This window comes from Pyxicephalus adspersus, chromosome 1, assembly GCF_032062135.1.
Source record: "Pyxicephalus adspersus chromosome 1, UCB_Pads_2.0, whole genome shotgun sequence".
NCBI classification, from domain to species: domain Eukaryota; kingdom Metazoa; phylum Chordata; class Amphibia; order Anura; family Pyxicephalidae; genus Pyxicephalus; species Pyxicephalus adspersus.
This window is the reverse complement of record NC_092858.1, coordinates 151,311,771-151,332,987: the sequence shown is the minus strand read 5'-3', so window position 1 is coordinate 151,332,987 and position 21,217 is coordinate 151,311,771. Positions and strand designations below refer to the sequence as shown.

At 37.1% G+C, this 21,217-nt stretch overlaps 1 protein-coding gene across 1 annotated transcript in view; it reads left to right on the top strand.

The window, feature by feature from the left end:
• MOSPD2 (motile sperm domain containing 2) overlaps positions 1-21,217 on the top strand; it is a 52,528-nt gene that overhangs the window by 5,954 nt on the left and 25,357 nt on the right. Inside the window, exons 2-6 of the mRNA XM_072418418.1 lie at positions 8,964-9,021; positions 9,779-9,934; positions 13,055-13,141; positions 16,804-16,958; positions 20,328-20,388. Coding sequence (XP_072274519.1) covers positions 8,964-9,021; positions 9,779-9,934; positions 13,055-13,141; positions 16,804-16,958; positions 20,328-20,388 — 517 coding nt within the window. The remainder of the gene's footprint in view (positions 1-8,963; positions 9,022-9,778; positions 9,935-13,054; positions 13,142-16,803; positions 16,959-20,327; positions 20,389-21,217) is intronic.

Sequence of the window (21,217 nt, the reverse complement as noted above, 5' to 3'; positions counted from 1 at the left end):
TTTAGTAGGGTAGGAACAGTCAAACTGTCTGCAGGCAAGCAATCTGTAACTTCTATTTTAGTGGACTTAGGGGCCACCCGCAGACATTTTATCATTACCTGAACTTTCTCCTATCTGATGCCTGTGGGTACTTTTGGGTCCTGTTCATATTTCAGCAGCTCAAATGTATGTGCTAAAATAGGGGGTTTATTTCACAAACAGTGGTTTATTTTAATATATATATAAATTAGTCTGTTTTACTATACTATCCACTTAACATTTACTTTTTGGAAACTGCTAAAGGATACAGTCTTGTGTTGTGGAAATGATAAAGAAACCTTCTGATCCTTGTATGTGTGCATCATGTGTTTGTGCATGCCTAATATGCTGAGGGATGACCCTATTGGTGGACTGGAGCAGACTTTAAAGCTACGTACACACGTCAGATGATTCTCGTACGATTGTTGCTAGTATCGGAAGAGAAGCTGGCGTGTGTACAGTCCGATGTTCGTGGACCTGACCTGGCGGGTCCACAAACAACTACCGATCCTATTACAAGTGAAGGGGGGAGAACTCAGTGGGGTACAGCTTCGTCATTCTTCCCTTTCCATAGAGCCCTACATACAGCCCTCGTTCATGCATCTTTCAGTCTTTTGTTATCAGAAAGGATTGTGAAAGATCCTTTCCAACAACAATTATTGAATCTGTGTACACAGCCTAAAATCCTGTTGATATGTCTAAGCAAATTTGGCAGCAGGAGTTCCACCTAATTCCATAAAACTGAACTTTTCTTTCCATGATCCACACATGTATTTTATCCCTTTTACACCTTGAACATCTTTTTGCAGGCTGGTAGAATTGTATCCTAATATACATAAGTGATGAATACCAATGTGCTGCAAATGAGGTGATTGCCAGCAAGAGTGCAGCTTTGCCTGACGTCTCATTACCTGTTCTCATGAAGATTCTGATCCCTGTTGCATCTCTGTTAGCACTTCTTTGACGAAACCTTTTAGCAGCTTCTAAATATGGATGGATTGATATCATTTGCTCTCTGAGAGCCACCTTCTATTTATTTATACCTCCTTTACTATGGAATAGATCTGCATTGATGTCTTTTCTATAGTTTGTTACAAGCCTGTGTTGTAATCTGTTATTGTGCTGTATGAGGCTGAATCAGTCATTATTAATAGCATAAACAGATGGGAAGCTTGTGTGTGATGTGTTATTTCCCTGTACAACTTTGTGTGGTTAGAAGCATATACAACATAGTCATACTTGCAAAATACTTTTTTCAATTGTGAACTCAATTTATCCTTAGAAAGCTTAGCTCACAGATGAAATCATTTTCTCCTGATCCGATTGTGGTCCGTGACGTGGTCATCTGTGAGCACCCTTGATGTTTGCAGACACACTGTGCCCAACCCATATCTGAAGACAAAAATCAATGGTCTGGACTAAATTTTTCTAGTCTTTTATGATAAAGCGGGCTCAGTGGGGTGTCGGTTCAATGGATAACCGCTCAGTCTAAGCGTTTAAAACTAAACTCCAGGTTAAATACACAGTTGCACAGCATGAATGCAAACAGTCTACCAATTCTTAAAGGCAGGAAGATTTCTCTCTGTCATTTGTAGTAATAGGACCTGATATTATTTGTCATGAATAGGGATGAGCGAGAATGCCTCTGACATCTTCGCGAAAATTTGCCCGAACTTCCGATGGGTCTGCAAAATTTCGCCGAACTGATTTTGAGAGTTCCATTGAAGTCCAGGGTGCACGTTCCCACGCCCCCTGGGTTGATAAGTACAGCCCGGGGAGCGTGGGAACCTGCGTTCACAGCTGATTGGAGGCAAACTCCAGAAGAACTCTCAATCGAGTTTCTCCATTGTGATTCATCTGAGTTCAGTTCCCACGGTCACTGGGCTGATAAGTACAACAGCCCGGGGAGCATGGGAACTTGCGGTCACAGCTGATTGGAGGCACACGAGTTCTTCCAATCAGCTGTGACTGCAGGCAAACTCCCAATGGAGTTTCCCCATTGAGAGCTCATCTGAGTTGATCGAGAGCACGACCTCATGGCAAATCACAAAGGCCGTTCTCGCTTACATGTTCTTTAAAAATTTCACTCGCTCATCCCTAGTCATGAAGGTAACTTGACATACTGGAATGGTGCATGTGTGCTAACATTATAATAATTTTAAACAGTATTTATAAAGCACCAACTTATTAAGCAATCCTGTACATTAAATAGGGGTTGCAAATGACAGATACAAACAATAACACAAGAGGAGGAGATGCTGCCTCGCCCAAAAGAGCTTACAATCTACGAGGTCTGCTATCTGTCTGTCCGTAGCACATTGTCTAGGTCAGGGCTGTACAACTCATGTCCTAGAGGACCAGGGTCTGCACGCATTTTTATTATTTCTCAGTAGTAAATAATGTAAGGTATGGTTTACAAAGGGTCAGAAAACGTTATAAGAACACCCCAACTGTTTTTTGACCTCAAAGACTAGAGTGGGACAGCCGCGGTCTAATTCATATAGAATAATATACTCCACTCCACACCTTTCAGTAACTACTGGCTGTTTTTGTGTGGTTACTGAAGAATTGGGTCACAATACAGGGGCTGTCACCTACCTTTAATTTCTTCCCACCCAGCTTAAAAAAAAATTGTTGAACACTGAATATACTCCACATGGGAATTTTACCCTTATGTTATGTGAAGATCTTCCAAGAAAATTTGTGTAAGCAATATTGGAAATTTCCTATTGTGGATTGGGCCATTCGTTTCTCCTCAGCCATCATAATTATCTGAGAACCCTTTCTAAATAGGTTTTTGATTCTGTATAGTTAAGCTGTACAGCTTGGTAAAGGAATCCCAGCCTGTTAGGGCGTCACTCCTGTTTTCCTTTCCTGTAAGCATTCTTATAGTGTTGCACTGACATCCTTTTATATAGCAGTTTATTCCTGAATGGTTCATAGTGGCAGCCCTGTCCTTCCTAGGTAAAGTTCCGCTGTCCAGAGAGAGTTCAAGAAGTTACAAATTTGCTTGGTTTTGTGGCATCTGTAAAGTGTTTAGCTTGGTTTGTAATAGGTATTTTATTGATTGTCCTTACTATCATGTTTCTTTTTTGCACTTTACTATTCTATTTTCTGTATAGCTTCCAGATATAATTGCTAAGATAAATATGATAATCCTCCCTGAATCTCACACCTTTTGTTGTTGTATCAACAGCAAGGAAAAATTCTAGATTCAAATTTAGAGACACTGCGAGTATAGACTATACGGAGTAAATGTCCTCTGAGCAAAGTAAATACGCTGAACCTTAAACGCCCAACAAATGCAAAAACTAAAAGGGATATGTGATAGCTCATGATTGAATAATTAAAGTAAACCAATAACCAAACCTGAAGCTGCACGTTTGCCGCTCAACTTTTGAGCACTTATGGGGGATTATTGGAGAAAGGAAATCGCCAGTCTCTTTCTGCAGCAATTTGCTGCCTGATTGTGGATTCCTAAAATTGAAACTTTGTAAACAGTCTCTCTCAATCAACCCTCCTATGTCAATGATTTTCTCCCTATGTTCTAGTTCGTTTATGTAAGTCAAGTTGATCACATGGTGGTTTGCACCTTTCTTGCAACCACTTCATTGTTGGGTTTTCTCTATTGTGTTTGTACTATATATGGAATGATATAGCCTAATAGTCCTAGGATTCACCATTTGCTTCCTTTCACATGACCACCATCCTTATTGTTTCCAGTGGAAAGAATAGTGGAGACTTTCTTGATCTTTTAAATGTGAGAGAACCCCTAAAATAATTTTCAGCTTTTCAGGGAGCTTCTCCTATACTTACTTTATCCACAGCTCACAGTGCATTAGTGTGGTGGTCAGTAGGAAGAATGTCTCTTGCTTTGCAGACCAGTGGGAAGAATTCACCCTTACAGATAGCCAAAAGATCATAGGTGTCTAAAACTGTCCTGAGAGGCACAAATTGGTCATTGCTCAAGAAATCCCCAGCAACCTCTGGAGGAACCCCAATTATGAAACTCTGGTTTAGTATTTGTGCATTAGTTTCTGAATCCAAGAAGAGAAATGGTCCCGGGTTTTTCCCTCTTTCATAAACAAGTCCTATCTGTTACATTTGGTGATAATTTATATTGTTTTATTTTTGGTTTTTATTATTGCCTGATCTTTTTAGTTTTTTTTTATTTTGAGAATTAAGTTATCATTATTGACGTAGATCTTGGAGAGGTAACAAATTGGTTTATAACCTGCCATGGATCAGTTGGTTTGAATCTAAATGTAAATGACCTTCAGTTATTGTATATCCACGAACCAACACAACTATGCCTGCAGTTTTGCACTTAATCTAGTTACCATGGGAATTAAGCAGCACCCACATTGTCTGCCAGCTTCAGCTGGCGTTCTGTGTTCATTGATGTTATTAGAGGTTACACGGTATTTGGACTTACTACATAATGAAAATACACATAGGACTTGCAGAGTTATTCACCCAAAACTAAAATAACATTGAATTAGCGGAGTTCCTTGGAAAAGAGATACATATGAGGACATATTGGCTCGTGTACAGGGTATGTCTAATATACAAAAGAAGTTTTGTGTCATATTTATGCTTTTAAGATTTTACTTTTTTGTAGCACCAGAAGATTAAAGGAAAAGTAAAGTGAATATATTTAGCGAGCTCTTCTTTTTGATTTATTGTTGTGTTTCAACCTTACTTTCTGATGTGACTTAGATTTTTATGGGCTCTTCTTTTTTTTTTAATAAAGAGTTTTGTCTGAGCAAAGATCAAAAAAAAGTATATCTCTGCAATACGTAAATATTTCCTGCCTGTTTTATGCTTTTAAAGTGGACCTATACTAAGAGGTTATGGAAGCTGCCATTTGCAGAACTCATTCTGAAGAATACTAATTGGATGGATAAAGCTGATCTTTTTCAGTGATTTCAGTAGAGGTGTCAGCCCTGCTCGGTGTCTTTTATCAAAATATTTACCTTCTACTACTCTCAGATTACTACAGTATAAAACTGGGGGAGAGATTGCATCGGGAGGAAATGTCATATGGTCGCAGCCTCCTGCTGTCACATCTGTAAACATCGGTTCCCCAGCGGTGCTGTGTGAGTGGCTAAGCAGCAGGCAACATGGCAACCCTCGGGAGCCGTGTGAGATTACTTGTACCTGCCGCAGGGCTGAACCCGTCTTAAAGGCCGGTGCTTAACCCAGAAATGTTTTTAAGCTGGGTGAAAAGAAATTGTAGGGGGGTTGTGGCATCTGTATTGTGACCTAACTCATCAGTAACCACCCCAAAACAGCCGGGTGGTGGCTGAAAGGCCCTGGGTGGTGCGCGCCCAGCTAAACAGGGCTGTGAAGAACACTGAAGGATAAGTTACTCTTGTTACTTGTAGTCCAAGGGTAAGCATATGGAAGGCTCTTTCAGATAACTCACAGCATGTGCAGATAATGCAGGACAGCAAGACCAGATGGGAAATTCCATTGACTTTTCTATGGTACTTGTCTGTTTAAAGTACGCATACCTTTTAAAGGGTTTTTGGCATCTTTGGATTGCCTCTATCTGCTTTGTCTGAGTACAGCCATGGTAGCAGGTCACAAAGTCACTGTCTCAAGATAATGTTTGTAAAATGTCCATGTTTCCAAGCGCTCTGGATGTTTTGAAACATTGGCTGTTAACTGGTATCAAGCAACTTGATTTTGCATCTGTTATACATCCCTGCAACTACCCCCACCCTAATGTGTAAATAAATAGACCAAGATATCATATCCCCATCCCCAAACTACTATAAAACTTTGTACACATGGCAAATGATTCTTGCCCAAGATGAAGCCAAGCTCCTCTTGAGCAAAAATCCAAAATGTGTGCACAGCCCCATGGTGGATTGATGAATGACTGCTGTGCACTCCTATGGAAGAGAGCGCAGGGGAATCAGGTCGCTCATTCTCCCCTCTTCATTGAACAGAACGGCTCTGTGTACCGTGCTCGCTTGTTCAACTCACTAGAAACTGTAATTTCTAGAAATAATCGTATGATATCTGTAAAGGGTTAAAGAGCCAATAAATAAAAAATTAAACATATACTGCCTGCAGGGACATCCTGAGTTCAAGTACTCTTTAAATGTTTTGTTTTGGTCAGTAAGCTTTATTATATATGTGATATTTTTAATATATTGCTGGGAAATGTTTTTCTGTTTCCTAGGTGATGTTAAGAAATGAAACTCTTCTCACTGTGGCCCTTTCCTTGTATCCCTCAATCAAAGAGACCTCCAGTATATGGATATAGACCTTGTTGAGTTTATTTGAGTGTAGTGTTCCTTTATGTTGTTCAATTAAACTGCGGCTTACTGTCTAAAAATGTTGTTTTGTTTATTCTCACTCGCTTCAGTACTTTATACTGACACATGTGCCAGTGTCTTAAAAAAGCAACTCCCAACCCTTTCTATAGAAACAGCGAGTCCCTGAAATCTTAACATGGTATAGAATAATAAAAACAAAGCAACTCAGCCCCAACAAAACAACTGTGCCAGCTTATATGAAGCACAAGGGTGGCATCATGGGGGCAGAGTTGTTTTATTTCTACTATTCTCTATCATGTTTAGATTTCGGAGACTCTTTGTTTCTATAGAAAGAGTTGGGAGTTGTTTTTTTGTTTTTTTAAGACACGGGATTGTGCAACATGAAAGTAGCATTAAGCTAAAGAAAAAAAATATCTGTGGACCAGATCTATATGCTAATGTCAGCTTGAAGTACTTATCTGGCCAGGGAATGGGTGGATAAGATTTTGGAAATGCCCGGTATAGATCCAGTGCAATGTAAATTGTCCTATTGTAGACAGATAAAGCCTTGTCTTGTGATAGCGCTCTGAAATGTCGCCACATTGACAGTTCAAGGGCAGTGGAACTCAGGCGGCCTCGTTGGAGACAGTGTATAGAGAACATACCCACAGACCTGACTGTCATATTCTGTGGAAGTTTCTTCATATTTTCTGTAACTACTTTATAGCAGTCATAAGTAAAATGTTTGTTTATTTTTATTAAAAGAAGATGATATACTTTGTGTTATTTAATAAAAATAAAAGTTATTTAATAAAATGTAGACAAAATTGTTGTATTTCTTCATTCTAATGGATCATTACCTTAGGGCCATATCACAAGGTTTGTAGCAGTGATAGAATATTCCTCCTTGGTATTTGTTAGTTCGCAGTTAGTGAAAAGTCTCTGCCGCAATGATTGCAGTGATTTGTAGTTGTCATTGTCTGTTTGCAACATTCACCAGGTAAAATTCCCTATGAAAAAGAGAGATTTGTATCTGCTCCAGATTTATGGAACCGGCTTTACAAGTGGCAAAGTGCCACTTCTTTAGATTGTAAGCCCTTTTGGGAAGGGTCCTCTCCTCCTCCTGTGTCATTGTTTGTATCTCTGTCATTTGCAACCCATTTATTGTACAGCGCTGCATAATGAATTGGTGCTTGGTGCCAAAGTTTAAAAAAAGTATTTGTTTTGAGCAGGCGATTTATTGCAGTGTCCAATAATGCACAAAAATCTCTGAAAACTGACTTCTTGCAGTGTGATGATATTAATGGGCTCTTGCTGACCATGCAATCAATAATAAACTCTCATTAAGTGCTTCATTGGTTTGACAACCTGCTGCTACTTTGTATTGGCTGTAACACAGACCTCCTAGGCTGAACCAAGAATTCCCCCATTTGGACAACCCTCCTGATCTTTACCAAAAACTTTGATAGTATTATACCATGTTGACAAATTATTTAAACTTTTATTTTTTTTATTACATGTCCGTGGCTCTTTAAAATTGTCTTATGGCATGTAGCTTGGACTGAGTTCCTCTTCAATTCTGCATTAACCTGTTCTACCTTTGTTACATAAGTTAAGAAACATTACCATAATAATTACACTCCAGGTTCATTATAATAATTGGAGTTGTTAAAAATAACTTTTACAGCTAAGTTTTTCATAATTTATATATGTTGGCAAGTGATGAAATGCTTTCACAATATTTTCTGGTTAACAACTGCAAATAATAAAAATTAAAGGTATTAGATCTGTAGACTCGATCATTTAGCCACATTGGCAACTATCTCTCCCATTTTTCTCTCCTCCTGTAAATACACTATATAGTAGATCACCTTAGGGATCAATGGGATTAAATAGTGACTAATCCCATTTTCTGAAAATGGGATTAGTCCCATTTTCCGAAAACCTGCCTGCACCTCACTGCCTTTCCTCTGAATTCCTAGTTTTGGGTTGCAGAACTGAACACTTGCCAGTCATTGCATGATTTAATGTACGAGGTATAATTTAATATACCCTAACATTTTCTTCACCTGCAGTCAAAGTTCTCAGTAGCTTGTTGACATTATTCAAAGCTCATTTCCAGGCAAAAATTAAAATTCTAGTCCTTTTTTCCTCCCTTAACCTATCCTGGACTGATGCATTTGTTTTCCACCTGTAAAGGAAGTTATAGTCAGCTTAATCTGCGGTCCAAGTTCCTTGTCAGTGCTATTTTTGCAGCGGGGCTCCACTGATCCTGTGCGGCGGAATGGATGCGTCGGCCAGTCCCCAAGACACTTCTATGAGTTCATGTCCCTCAGGTCTTCCTAATGAGCCTAAACACTGGACAGCCAATGAAAAGTGTTAACTCTGTGATGTGGGTCGTTCTTTAGGTGTCAATATTTCTGTAAACAAAGAAGAAAGCCAGCAGACTCGGGTACTGAATTGTCATGTGACTGTGGTTTTAGGTAAGTAAAAAGTAGGCTTTAGACTATTTAGGTGATTGGTTGGTTAGAGAGGGTGGGAGGGAGGCGTGGAAGGTGAAGGGTGCAGGGGTGGTTGTGCTTTGCCTAAAAATTGTTAAATTTTACTATTTCTGCTGTATAACATAATGTCCAGCAGTCCATGCATAATATAATTGTGACAATTTGTTTTCTGTAGGAAAAGGAAAAACTAATTCATGACACGAGAAAGAGATTTACACAGGAATATTTACAAGGTTTGTATATAATATATATATAGTGCTACCACTTATAGTCCACAGAACCCTTTGGATTAGGCTAGGGTTGTTTTAAAAATATATGTAATCCTGTACAGTAACAGTAGTGGTAGGGGCACTAGCAAAATGCAAGGAAGAATAGGGACAGAGAAGTGGTCTGTGGTAAAAACATTCACTGTTTGCTAAAAAAAACTTTGCTTTGGTAAAAACATTCACTTTTTGCTATTGCCCCCTCTTTTTTGCTTGGATTTGCACAAAATTAAGTAAAACTGATTTACAATCACTTACAATTCTTTATGTAAAGGCAATGTTTGAAACTGTGTGTTAATGCTAATCCCAGCAATTTTAATATTGGCCATCATAGTGTTCATTCTAAACTATTCACTGTTCCGTTCTCTCAGCTGATGGCCAAGTAATTTCCTAGCTTGGTATTTAGCGCTATTATCGAAATAATTTTAAATTTACAATAAATGTTTTACCTCTGGCTCCGACAAGATTTTTTTTATGGCTCTTTTTTTCCCAAAGAAATGTACACACACGACAAAAGTGTGTCAGAGGAAATGAAAAGGTAGCAGAATAAACTTGTATCCTATTTCAGCTGGGCATTTTTCTTCTTTTGTTTCAATGGAAAAGCCACCACACATTTTTATCTATCTATCTCGGATTTGTTCAGGGTTAGTTGCAGCATTCGTAATAATATAATATTGTAACAACAAAATGACACTTGCATGTTTCTAAATCATTGTTTTGTTTCTAGACAATTCCAGTAAGTATGATAGCCGTGACATAGAAAGACTTCAGAAAGATGATGGCTGGGTGGAAAGCTATCTGTTTTGGAGGCAAAACGTGATTGAGGAAGCCTTGAAGATGATTGATGAAAGCTTCAGATGGAGGAAAGAGATTGCTATTAATGGTAAGGGACAATGACATTTGTTAGTTCTTGCTATATGTGAAAGATACCCAAGTATATAAAAATCAAAAAAACAAAATAGTTTTCATGAGTTCTATGAATTTTCTAACCAACACTACATTATTATTTATTTATTTTTTTGCCTAATAGAAATGGTACACTTGCATTGCCCAAGAAATTAGTTTCTCATCTTCTTGGGTAAAATTCTAGCAAGTGTAAAGCCTCCTCATAAATTTGTTTAGCTGTGCCCAATCGCTTAATAACTGCTGTTACTATGCTTACTATGGGGGGACACAGCGGGGGAACCTCCCCCTTACTCTTTTTCCTCCCCTCTTTACTGAACAGCATTGTATGTATAGTATTTGTTCCTTCTTCTGCTACTTGAATTTATCACCAACAATAGTTTTCAGTGGGATGGCTTTCTTAGCTTTAATAGTTGTTGATGAGGTGACTTTTGCACTTGGCATTTTGCACTTTGCACTTTCCATAACTGAGTTCTGCTTTCTCCCAGGCCATAGGGTCTCACCTTTTCTCATGCATTGTATGTAAAACATACTAAAATATAATACTATATATATATATATATATATATATATATATATATATATATATATATGTACTAAAATAGAATTTATATAATATATAATAAATAAAAATCGGCTGATCTTGGCCAGAAGAAAAAAGCAGTTCCAGCCAAATAGCTAAAGTGTGCATTTGTCATTGTGTCCAGGCAGTCTGTTAAACCAAAACTAAGTTCGAGAGTCTGCACTTCTAGTCCAAGTATTCATGGCTGCTTACTAGGGCTTACCAGAATGGTCATGTGGATACTCCATCCTTCTGCTCTTGTGAATTGTTTGAAATACAGCCTTCCGACTATATAGTGGTTTTTATAGATGACCACTGTTCTTTGACAGTATGAAGATATCTGTCAGTGTTCACACAATTCGGTTTACACCAAACCCCCCATGTTACAGTGATAAAAACTTGAAGTTTATAGTAGTAGTACTGCATTTTGATTCCACCTAATCTGAATAGAAATATGAGGTTAGAATCAATCTGTACTAGATGTGTACCCATAAAAAAAATTCAATATTTAAGCAAACCTAATCATTTATATGCTTACTTTACTAGGGTGCTCACAAGGGAAAACCCTATTCCCTGCTGATGTCAATAATTAAACACCACTGTTTAAATATCAAGACATATTTTGGAATCTTGGGATTCTCACTTTATTATTTTTATTTTATTAACTTTTACTTATTCTTGCCTACAAGAATCCTCTCTAAAGTAATGTAATCTTCCAGGCAAGATCGCTAAAATCTGAAATGTAATACCAACATGAAGACATCATTGAGTAGTTCAAGCCTGATATTTTCATAAATTAGCACAGGTCACACATTAGTTGTATTGGCCACCATATGGTGGAGTTAAAGGTTCTTGATGTTTAAAACTTAGAATAAAACTCTTGGTTTCCATGCTGCCTGCCTGGGGAACCTGTTTTATATTAAAAATAGCTGGAAAGCTATAAATTGCACTGAGCAATTTTAACCCCATTGTTTTCAGAGCTTTAAGGGAAAATTGACCTGTAATTTTTCATTTGAGATGTTTTTGATTTCCAAAAAAAAATATATTTACATAGATGAATAGATATATAACATGACCTCTGCAACACCTGCAATGGAACAAAAAGATAATAAAATAATATAAATGGTTGCCTTATGGTGATTTTTTTATAGCATAACACTAGTGCTAATCGACAAAGTTCGAAATGTGAGCCAATTCCACTTTAAAGTGTTCATTTAGGTATTCTCAACCCCGCACACTGCAGATTTCCCAAACAACACAAGGAGCTGTCAGCATGTGGCTGCAGTGCATTATATCTAACTCGGAGAAGAGTACATCGAGTGGATTTTCAGATTTTAGCTAGGTTTGATGTTTCATAGATAGCATTTACAGTTCACTGAATAATTTCACTTGTTGCCTGGAGTGGCACAGACACAACCTAAATGTATGATGACTTGTACATATCTTTTGAGGCTTTTTGTTCCAATTTTAGTACAAGGTATAAAAAGCATGCCTTCTAGGAAAATAACTGTATGCAGGTTCAGTGACTGTATATTTTCATCATATTTGTGTTATATTTCAAGAATTCAAAATCTGAAGTTGTCTGCTGGAAAAAAAAAGAATTATTTATATGGCTAATGCCCATTCTCCTTCAAAGTACATTTAAAACCATTCCATTTTAGTTTTGCATAGAGTATAAACCTGTTTATTTGCTGTCTTCTATTCGTCTTCATTGTCTTCATGATCACTGTCAAAAATGATAAAAAAATTTTAAAAAAAAGTTTGAGTAGGTTTTTAGTACAAAGTAGGTTGACCAATACAGGAATAGAGGGGAGGGGACAGTCCAAGGCTACATACGTACGCTAGATGAATTGTCATCCGATTATAGCTGCAGAGCTAATATCGGACTGGAATCTGACATGTGTACAGCGCCCATCCAATGTTATTCATTGATCTGTCCTTGCACATCCACGAAGAACCTCAGTGGAAGTGAAAGGGGGAGAACGCAATAGGGTGCCACTTGCTCGCTCTCCCCTCTTTATAAAACTGAACGGCACTGTATGTACCGTGGTACAGTGTATGTGGTTGGAAAGGATCATGAAAGATCCTTTCCATCAACAAAAGTCTTACATATGTTCGTAGACTAAGTACAGATCCAGTGAAAACTGTCCAAGAGAGTTTTCCTGCTGTTGTATCTCAGAAAATGCTATCTGAATGGGATTTTTTTCCTCCTCCAGGCTTTTATAGAACTTTGTCTGTAGATAAACTATAAGTCAACATTTTGCTATTTATTTTTTGGGTATAGACTTGCAGAACCTATATACTATTCCCAAGTTTGTAATTGTTATCTTTAACTCTCAAGGGGATTTGGCATCACTCTGTCCTCATTTTTTGAGGACACAGCATTATAGATTATAACAACCATATAGTTTTTAACTTTTATTTTTCTCAAATTTTGTTCTCTGATGTTTGAGAAATTCTAAGAAGTTTGATTAGGATTTAGGTGGATAGAAAAAAGTCTCTCATGACTTACGAAGGACTAAATTAATTATTTTACAGATCTGAGTGAATCCACGTTACCCAGATGGTGTTTTGAAGTCGGCGCTACTTACCTACATGGGTATGACAAAGAAGGCAATAAACTGTGTAAGTGAAACAAATGTAATGCATACTTTTATTGTATCGAATATTGTGATAAAGTTGTTCTAATAATAGAATTTAAACCTTAGACTTTAATTTGTGGAAAATATACTTCATATGGAATGCAATAAAAAAAAGCTTATAAAGTTGTGTGAGAGTGAATATAGTATCATAATATACAAGAAAAGCTTATAATGCATCAAAAAACCTGTAATTCTCTTTGGGACTGCTGATATCAATAGATGCAATAGGTGAATATTGCAATGACCTGGTTAGCATGTTCCCCATTTGTCATTTCTTCCTATTTATAGATTAATAGTTACTCTATGCCTCATCTACCTACTCTTGGCTGCGTGTATGCAATGTTAATAAGATGGCTGTTTTTGCTGTTTGCTTTTTTTGAATTCTCATAATGTAGAATGTATCACATGTATAACCCTTAGGAAAGCTTAAAATGGATTGAGTGCTCAGGGTTGGAGGATCAAAGGTAATTATTGCTCATTAGTGCTCCAATTTTATGTCACTGCTCTCCAGCAATCCCTAGATGGCAACAGTGTAAAAATCGACTTTACCTTCAAAGGTTTGACTTTCTGTCTATGTTCAGTCAGCCTGTATACATTGAAATTATCCCATTTTTAATTGGCTAGAATTGCATTTTTTTCTAATGGTTGTGTTCAGCCAATTGGAAAACTAAATTTCCAGCCAGGGGGCCAAGAAGGAATCCTAAGCATTGTGAAAAGTGATAAAATACATTTTACACATAGTTTTAAAAGCTGCTTTCTAAATATATGCAAACGTGGCATTAAAAAAATTGACAATGATCTTTATAAACAGATACTACTAATATTAATATTATTATTATTACTACACAGTATTTATATAGCGCCATCATTTTACGCAACGCTTTATAAAGTCCATAGTCATGTCACTAACTGTTCCTCAAAGGTGCTCACAGTCTAATGTCCCTTCCTCAGCCAGATGTCTTTAATACAGTCTAAGGATGATTTTTGAGGCGGAGGCCAATTAACCTACAGGGTAACTGCATGGTTTTTTACTATTTTTGTTTTGTTTTCTTGTTTTTTGAATGTGGGAGATAACCAGCGTACCCATAGGAAATCCACACTAACATGGGGAGAACAAACATACTCCTTGCAGACAGTGTACTGGCCTAGATTCAAACCTGGCCCTGCAAAGGCCAGAGTGCTAACCACTGAGCCGCCATGCTGCCCATCTAACTAAATTTTTTAAAGAGAAATTCAGTTCAGGTCCCCTTTTAGGTTAACTTGAGGCAAGTTAAAATGACATGACAGATGAAAAAAAACATTTGAAATAAACAACCTTATTACAAGTGCTTACCTCTGCATGCAGTATGGTAACCTCTAATTGGCCATTGAGTCTCTAGTCCAGCCTTTCTCAACCTTTTTAACATGAGGGGGACCCTTGAAATAACTTTCAGATCTTCAGGGAACCCCTACTATAATTACCTTATCCACAGCTCACAGTACATTAGCATGGTGGTCAGTAGGAACAAAAGCCACTTACATTGCTGACCAGTGGGAAGAATATCACCCTTAGATAGCCAAAAAGATCATAGGTGTCACCTAAACTGACCATAGAAGCACAAATTGGTCATTGTTCTTGGGAAACCCCTAACAACCTCTGGAGGATCCCCTGGACATCCTGGAACCCTGGTTGAGAAACATTGCTCCAGCCTCTCAGTTACTGAGCTACTAACTTCTGAGTATATCCACCTATCCATATATTTAATAATTATAAAAATAGGGTTAAGAGTGAGAATAGTAAGTTAAAAGCTGCAATAAGATAAACTTACTAAGTGTTGGCTTTATTTCACGTTACATAAAAGAACCAAGGTCTTTGATTTTAAACAGTGTTCACCTGGTAAGTACATGATAGAATTGTTGCTTCCATTATATCAGCACCCTGTGCTTGACACCGATTGATGTAAAAAGCTGAAGGCCCTCCATCTCAGGGCTTTTTATGGTTTATCCTCTTGCCTGAGGCATTTTACTTGTTGCACTTGTTGTTTATTTGTGATTGAGAAAAAAAGGAGAACTGTGATGGTTAAACTTCTATCATACCAGAGCCATACTTTGTGTTCTATTCAGATCCAAGGTCTGTAAACAACCACATTTCTTTTACAGTTTTCTCAGTGTTACAGCTGTTTTCTCATTTTGCATCTAATCTTTAGAGGAATTATATACAAATGTTTCACTTGGTGCAGAGCAGAAGTTGTGTGAAATTTCATTACAGTGTTCTTCTGTTCTGGAATAAACAATAGTCCTATGACTAGGCCAGGCGTTGTTCTATCTATTCTTTGTTATCCAACAGTCAGTCATGTGAAAGCTCGCCCTTGCTCTGCCATTCGGTAATAAGTTTTGTTTTGCTTCCTTGTAAAACTCACATCAAAATGATAATATCAACTTTCAAATGCCTGTGGCTTTTTTTTTATTAGTCGAAGAGAGTTTTCATTAGGCAAAATTTCTACTGTGCAGTGTCATGCACTTTTCAGCTCACTTAAATCTGGTCTAGACGTCTTATTTATTGCATGTAAACTGAAAGAATGAAAATCCAGATGGAATGTACCCATTAACTGCAGTGGTGAAGGTACATCAAGCTGTATTGCCTTTTAAAATGAACATGAAGGTCTGTAGCGCATAACTGCATCTTAAAAGGTCAAATCCAAGCTAGTTATTAAAAAAATAAATCCAGAAATCAAAAGCCAGACAGCTTGGTTGAGGAGCCAGCCATCTACAGAAAAAGGATCTGAATTCTGAAAGCTGTGCCAAAAAAAGCAGGAAAAAAAAACGCAGAAGGTAAAGGGCTGGTCACCAGTATTGCCTTATCTGTGTGTGTACTATGCCTTGTTCTGCAAGATGTCTCCCTTTTTGGGGCAGCCATTATAGTAATAACAGAGCTTTAATTCATTAAACTGGGAAAAATAGACTGGATAGGATGGGAGATCCTGGGTAATCGAGCAAACCTGGAATGGACCTGATCCAGGATTGAGAACTTCTGCCAACTAATAATAGTGCTTGATTGATTTGGAAGAAATCCATTCCAGGTTTGCTGGATCACCCAGTTTCTCGTATAATGAATCAGGTTCAAATGGGGAACACAAAGTTGTAACATTATCACATCTGCTGAGAAGCAGCAGGGTCTTGGAATTTATACTGCAGATTTACAGCTATAGAGAAGCTGTATGCACACACATAACAGGAAATGCACTCATGTTTTTCAGAAGGCATTTAAAACAAAAGGTAGATCATTAGCCTAATCAGCTCTCATCATAGTTTATTACCTGAAATACATAAATGAGTGATATGTTATATGTCCCGGACAAGCATCACATTAGTATTACAAACCTGTTTGACTGACTTTGCAGGATAAACCTAGAGAATCATGTTACAGGATGCAGATCCCGGTCTAGGAGCCCTGTAAGTAAAATGTAATCTGGTTTCTTACTTTTATTTATTGAGGTAATCTGAGGGCATTGTGGTTTTAGATCTAATGCAATGTTTTCAGGGTACTGTTAGCAGTTTACTTACAGTCCTTGTTTTCTGGAGGCATTCTTTAAGACTGGACTGTTCTTTTATCACTGGATTTCCAGCCATATCGTTCTTACAGCTCATTAACTTCCTTTTCTGTAGTCTGGCTCAGAGTAAAGCTTCATGTACGGGATGCCAAAACCAATGAAGACAAGAAGAAGTGTGTGGCGTTTTGGTTGGAACGGTATGCCAAGAGGGAACCAGGCAAACTTCTGACCGTTGTCTTTGATATGGCTGAGTGCGGACTTAGTAACATTGTAAGTTTTATCATTTTATTATGCTGTATTTTATAGGAACCCAGTCTAATTTATTTCAAGCTGAACTCCAAGCATATGTGAAAGTTTATTGTGGCAATTATGTGCCATGTTTACATGTTTGCCCTCTATTATGTTTCATGTTTACATGTTTGCCCTATATTTTAATGAGATTAATAATTCACTGTGCAGAACTACTATACAGAAAGCAGTCTGCATGTAATATTATGTGTGTGTCCACTCCCATTACACTATAATGGAGTATAATACTTTTTTACATAAATACACACAAATGTACGTACTTTAAGATATTCCATGTCACACACAAAGTAATTTAAGTATTTTTTATTTTGAGAACATTACACTGTTTATTTACCAAGGAATAGTCATTTGAACCCTTTGTATATTTACTGCTATCGCTAAACCAGAATGTTTTGGTTTTTGTGATGGTATAGAGTAGACTGAAGACCAAAATGTTTTAGATTAGTTAGAAGAATGAAGACCTTGAACATAATCTTAACAAAGGTAATATAGCAATGGGAGTGATGGTATTGATGTTTTTTAGGGCTGCATAAAAAAAAAATCTGTCCAATGTGACAGAAAATCATACTAACCCTGCTATTTCATGACGGGTATCCTTTGATTTCAGTTTATTCCTACCTGGCTGCTTTAGGAATGCAGTGCTATCCCCACTATCCCCAAATATCATATACAGATACTGATATCACACATTCTATTTAAAAGGTATGAAAAAAACTCAAACAAAAGAACAAGTGAGAAATTGGCTTTGGTTTTTCTCTCTTCCTTCAGTCCCAGGCACTGACTAGTGAGAGCTACAGGTATATGGTATAGGTTCCGGCCTTTTAATACTTTGAACCTCCTATGAAGCATTTTAATTTGTGAACTGGCACCCTGCTATTCTTGTGTTATGCCAAATCATAATTGTGTTCCAGACAATCCCACTTTTTTTTAATTCATTTATTTTATATGTGTTACATATTTAGTACCTGCATTTTACCTCGCTGGATATTTGCATGTTTTAAAACACAGCAGATTTTTTAAATAAATATATATCTGCTTTGCAGACTGAAATATATATAGCTATATTTAATCAATGCCACTTTTAACAAATGAAAAACAAATCGGCAACGGATAAAGCCTCAGCCCCACAGTGTCAGTACATTGTAAAACCATATTGCTTTATTTGCTGCTTCAGAACAGAGTAGGCAAACTTTTTTTTACGGAACAGTTCAAGCTCTATCAAATAGGATGGTGACTTTTGGTTGACTGGGATTATTGAAGGGACAGGAATTATTGAAGAAGGGACATCAACTGTAATCTATTTTCCTTGAGTACATACTTTGTACATGATGCAAAATATAGACCGGTGGCTTTAACTGACTATATTGGAAATATTTTCCTGCACTGTTCTGCATTATTTTGTAATATTCTTTTATTTGCTAAAAATAAACTATAATCAACTTTGAACTCATCCTTTTTTTATTTTTTCAGCTGATCCTTGCTTAATTTCTAATGTTCGTTCTTTAACCCTGTAGACGATGAAACCATATACCATAGCATTTTATGTGACTTTGATGTGCTAGACTATTTGAGAAGGCGGTTAAGCCTCTCTGTGGAACCAACATCAAAGAACACTTTATGAACAAATTTTGTTTGCCTTCAAAGCATCTTTAATGTAGACGTGTAGTCACTTTACACTAGAGTCACAAGAAGCAAAATCTAGAACATTTTAAACCTTTACAAAATACATTCTCTGACACATCAAACTCCAATAAAAATGAAAAACTTTTATGTCATTTCTCTGTAACCTGTTTCCTATTGAAAGAATGACCTTACATTGTCAAACCTGTAACAGCCCGTAACTACATGCAATATTAGAGCAAAAATGAAACCTAATACCAACTGATTACTTGTTCCTTTTACTAAAAAAATTTGAACATTGCTTATTTTTTGTAATCTGTATCCGTGTGCACATTTCTTTTGGCAGCAAGATTCACCGCATAGTAATAAGCAAGCCTGATATCATATGCAAAGGAGATAAAACATGGTTTTCATTGCAAGTGGTTTCATTAGGATAGGTAGTTCTACAGATAATGGGAATTTGCATTTAGAATCCTCCTGGGTTTTTAGTTTGTGAAGATAAAGTGATGATTTTTTTCCCTGCTGCTGTTTGAAGTGGAAGTAATATATTTATAAAAAGGACAATGCCTCAAGGACATTTCACTTCCAGAGTTGGTTAAATGTTATACTCTGTGTGTATGGCGATGCATTGTGATCAGTCAGATGCTATAAACTAGCTTTGTTGCATCGTTCTGAAATATGACAAGCAGCATAGTGCTAACAAAATTCTTAAAATAATAAGGAAAATTTTATTTTACATTGTTTGTTCATTAGGTAAAAATTAAATTTTAAAATTTGCATAGTTCTCTTTTAGGGTTGTCACTATAGAGAATTAATGGACAACTGATCATGACTGACCGGTGTTCATCTTATAGAGGAGAGCACAGTCTCCAGCTCCTTGGAACAATAGGGCGATGTGTTCACAACGCTCGTTCGTTCATCTGTCATCTGGAAACTATCACAAGCACTTTTGCAGCAACAATTCTCTGACATAATTTTGACATCTATGCAATACTCTAGATTCATGTTACTGGTCAGTGGGAGTCTTTTATATCTATTTGAACTGTCAACGTAGACAGATTGTAATGATAACTTTGCAACGTATTGTGGAGGGGGTGATTCTGTCCTGTCCTAGCTACCCACCCCCTGGCTGGGACAATCTTTTTTTCCCCTTTTAATTGTCATTTGTCACTGTATGGTAATAATTTTAACCGATCCCTGCACTAAAATGCCTTATCTTTTTCTTACAGTAGAAGTATATTTAATTTCCTCCACTTCTCTGGTTTTGTAGATAAGTAACAGCTATGTCTTCATGTACACCAGCAGTATATAGGAGCAGTATACAGGATAGAAGGTAATATGTCGGGTAACTGGTAAAGGGCAGTGTGGAAGGAAACCGGAATACCTAGAGGAAACCTACTGGTTAGAGGACTGGTTAGAAAAATATATCCCATGACTTTACTCTGTATCCAAGGGCTAGTAATGTTTCTAGTAAATGGAGCTATTTTTCACTCGGGCTTTAGCTTTCTGTAAACATCAGATTTCTATGCATTATTTTTAGTTTGTTTAAAAACCATGTTTGTAGAGATGCATTTCATGTGCTGGCTTTCAATCTGGCTATGGTTTCTATCAGACTGAATGTATTACTATGTAAAAATAAAATGTGGAGTGTTTTTTTTTTCCACAATGTGAATAACATAGATATATATTTGTATCTTTTATTTTTTTTAGGATATGGACTTTGTACGTTTTGTAATCGGCTGTTTTAAAATCTACTACCCAAGATACTTGTGTAAGTATCTTCTTAAAGACCTTAAATTTATGTAGAATGGGAAGATTAGAGTTGAGTGGGAATACATTGTTCCTATCATAGTCATGTGTTATCCACATATTCTAGGGTCAATTTTTTTTTTTTTTGGGGGGGGGGGGTTCATTTAACCTATATGTATCATTCTGCCCTGTTCCCTATATACTTAGGAAAAAGAATGCATATCGTTAAGTCAACATATTTTTCCTTTAAAGGTTATGTGCAGCTATGATTTTTCTTGTGGTTGGTGAATTTGTTTTCTGAAGCAATACCCCTTAGGTAATAGATTTAAAAACAGTGGCCAGTTGATAGATAACATTTTGTCCTATAGTACCCGTCTGTGAGCTCCTACCCTAAGGTTGGACTCGAAAAATTCTTATCAGGCTATACCCATTTAAGTATTTACACATTGTTAACAAGTAAATGGCCTTTGAAGCAAGCCCTCTTGGATCTGCATTCACTATGGAAGTCTTTATCCTAAAACTCATTGAAAATGTCTTGAAGTCATTTAAGTTTGATATTAAAATGCTAAAAATGTCAAGTTGTCACTACTGGGATGGAGGGAAGACTCTAAGAAAACAACCTGAGCAACTTCAGTTCTTCTGCTGTGGGCTTTGAGAATTATATGCTGCAAAGAGCATGTAGTTACAGAAGTCATGGAAGTTCATTTAAAGCTATTCTCAATTGCACTTTGCCTTGTCACTAGCTCCCTTTAGGTTTTATTAGGTTACTATGTATTTGATGTGTGCAACAAATCAGATCTTCGAAGTCCTAGGGCGTTTTGACTTCTAATCTGTGGGGTCCCAGAACCACC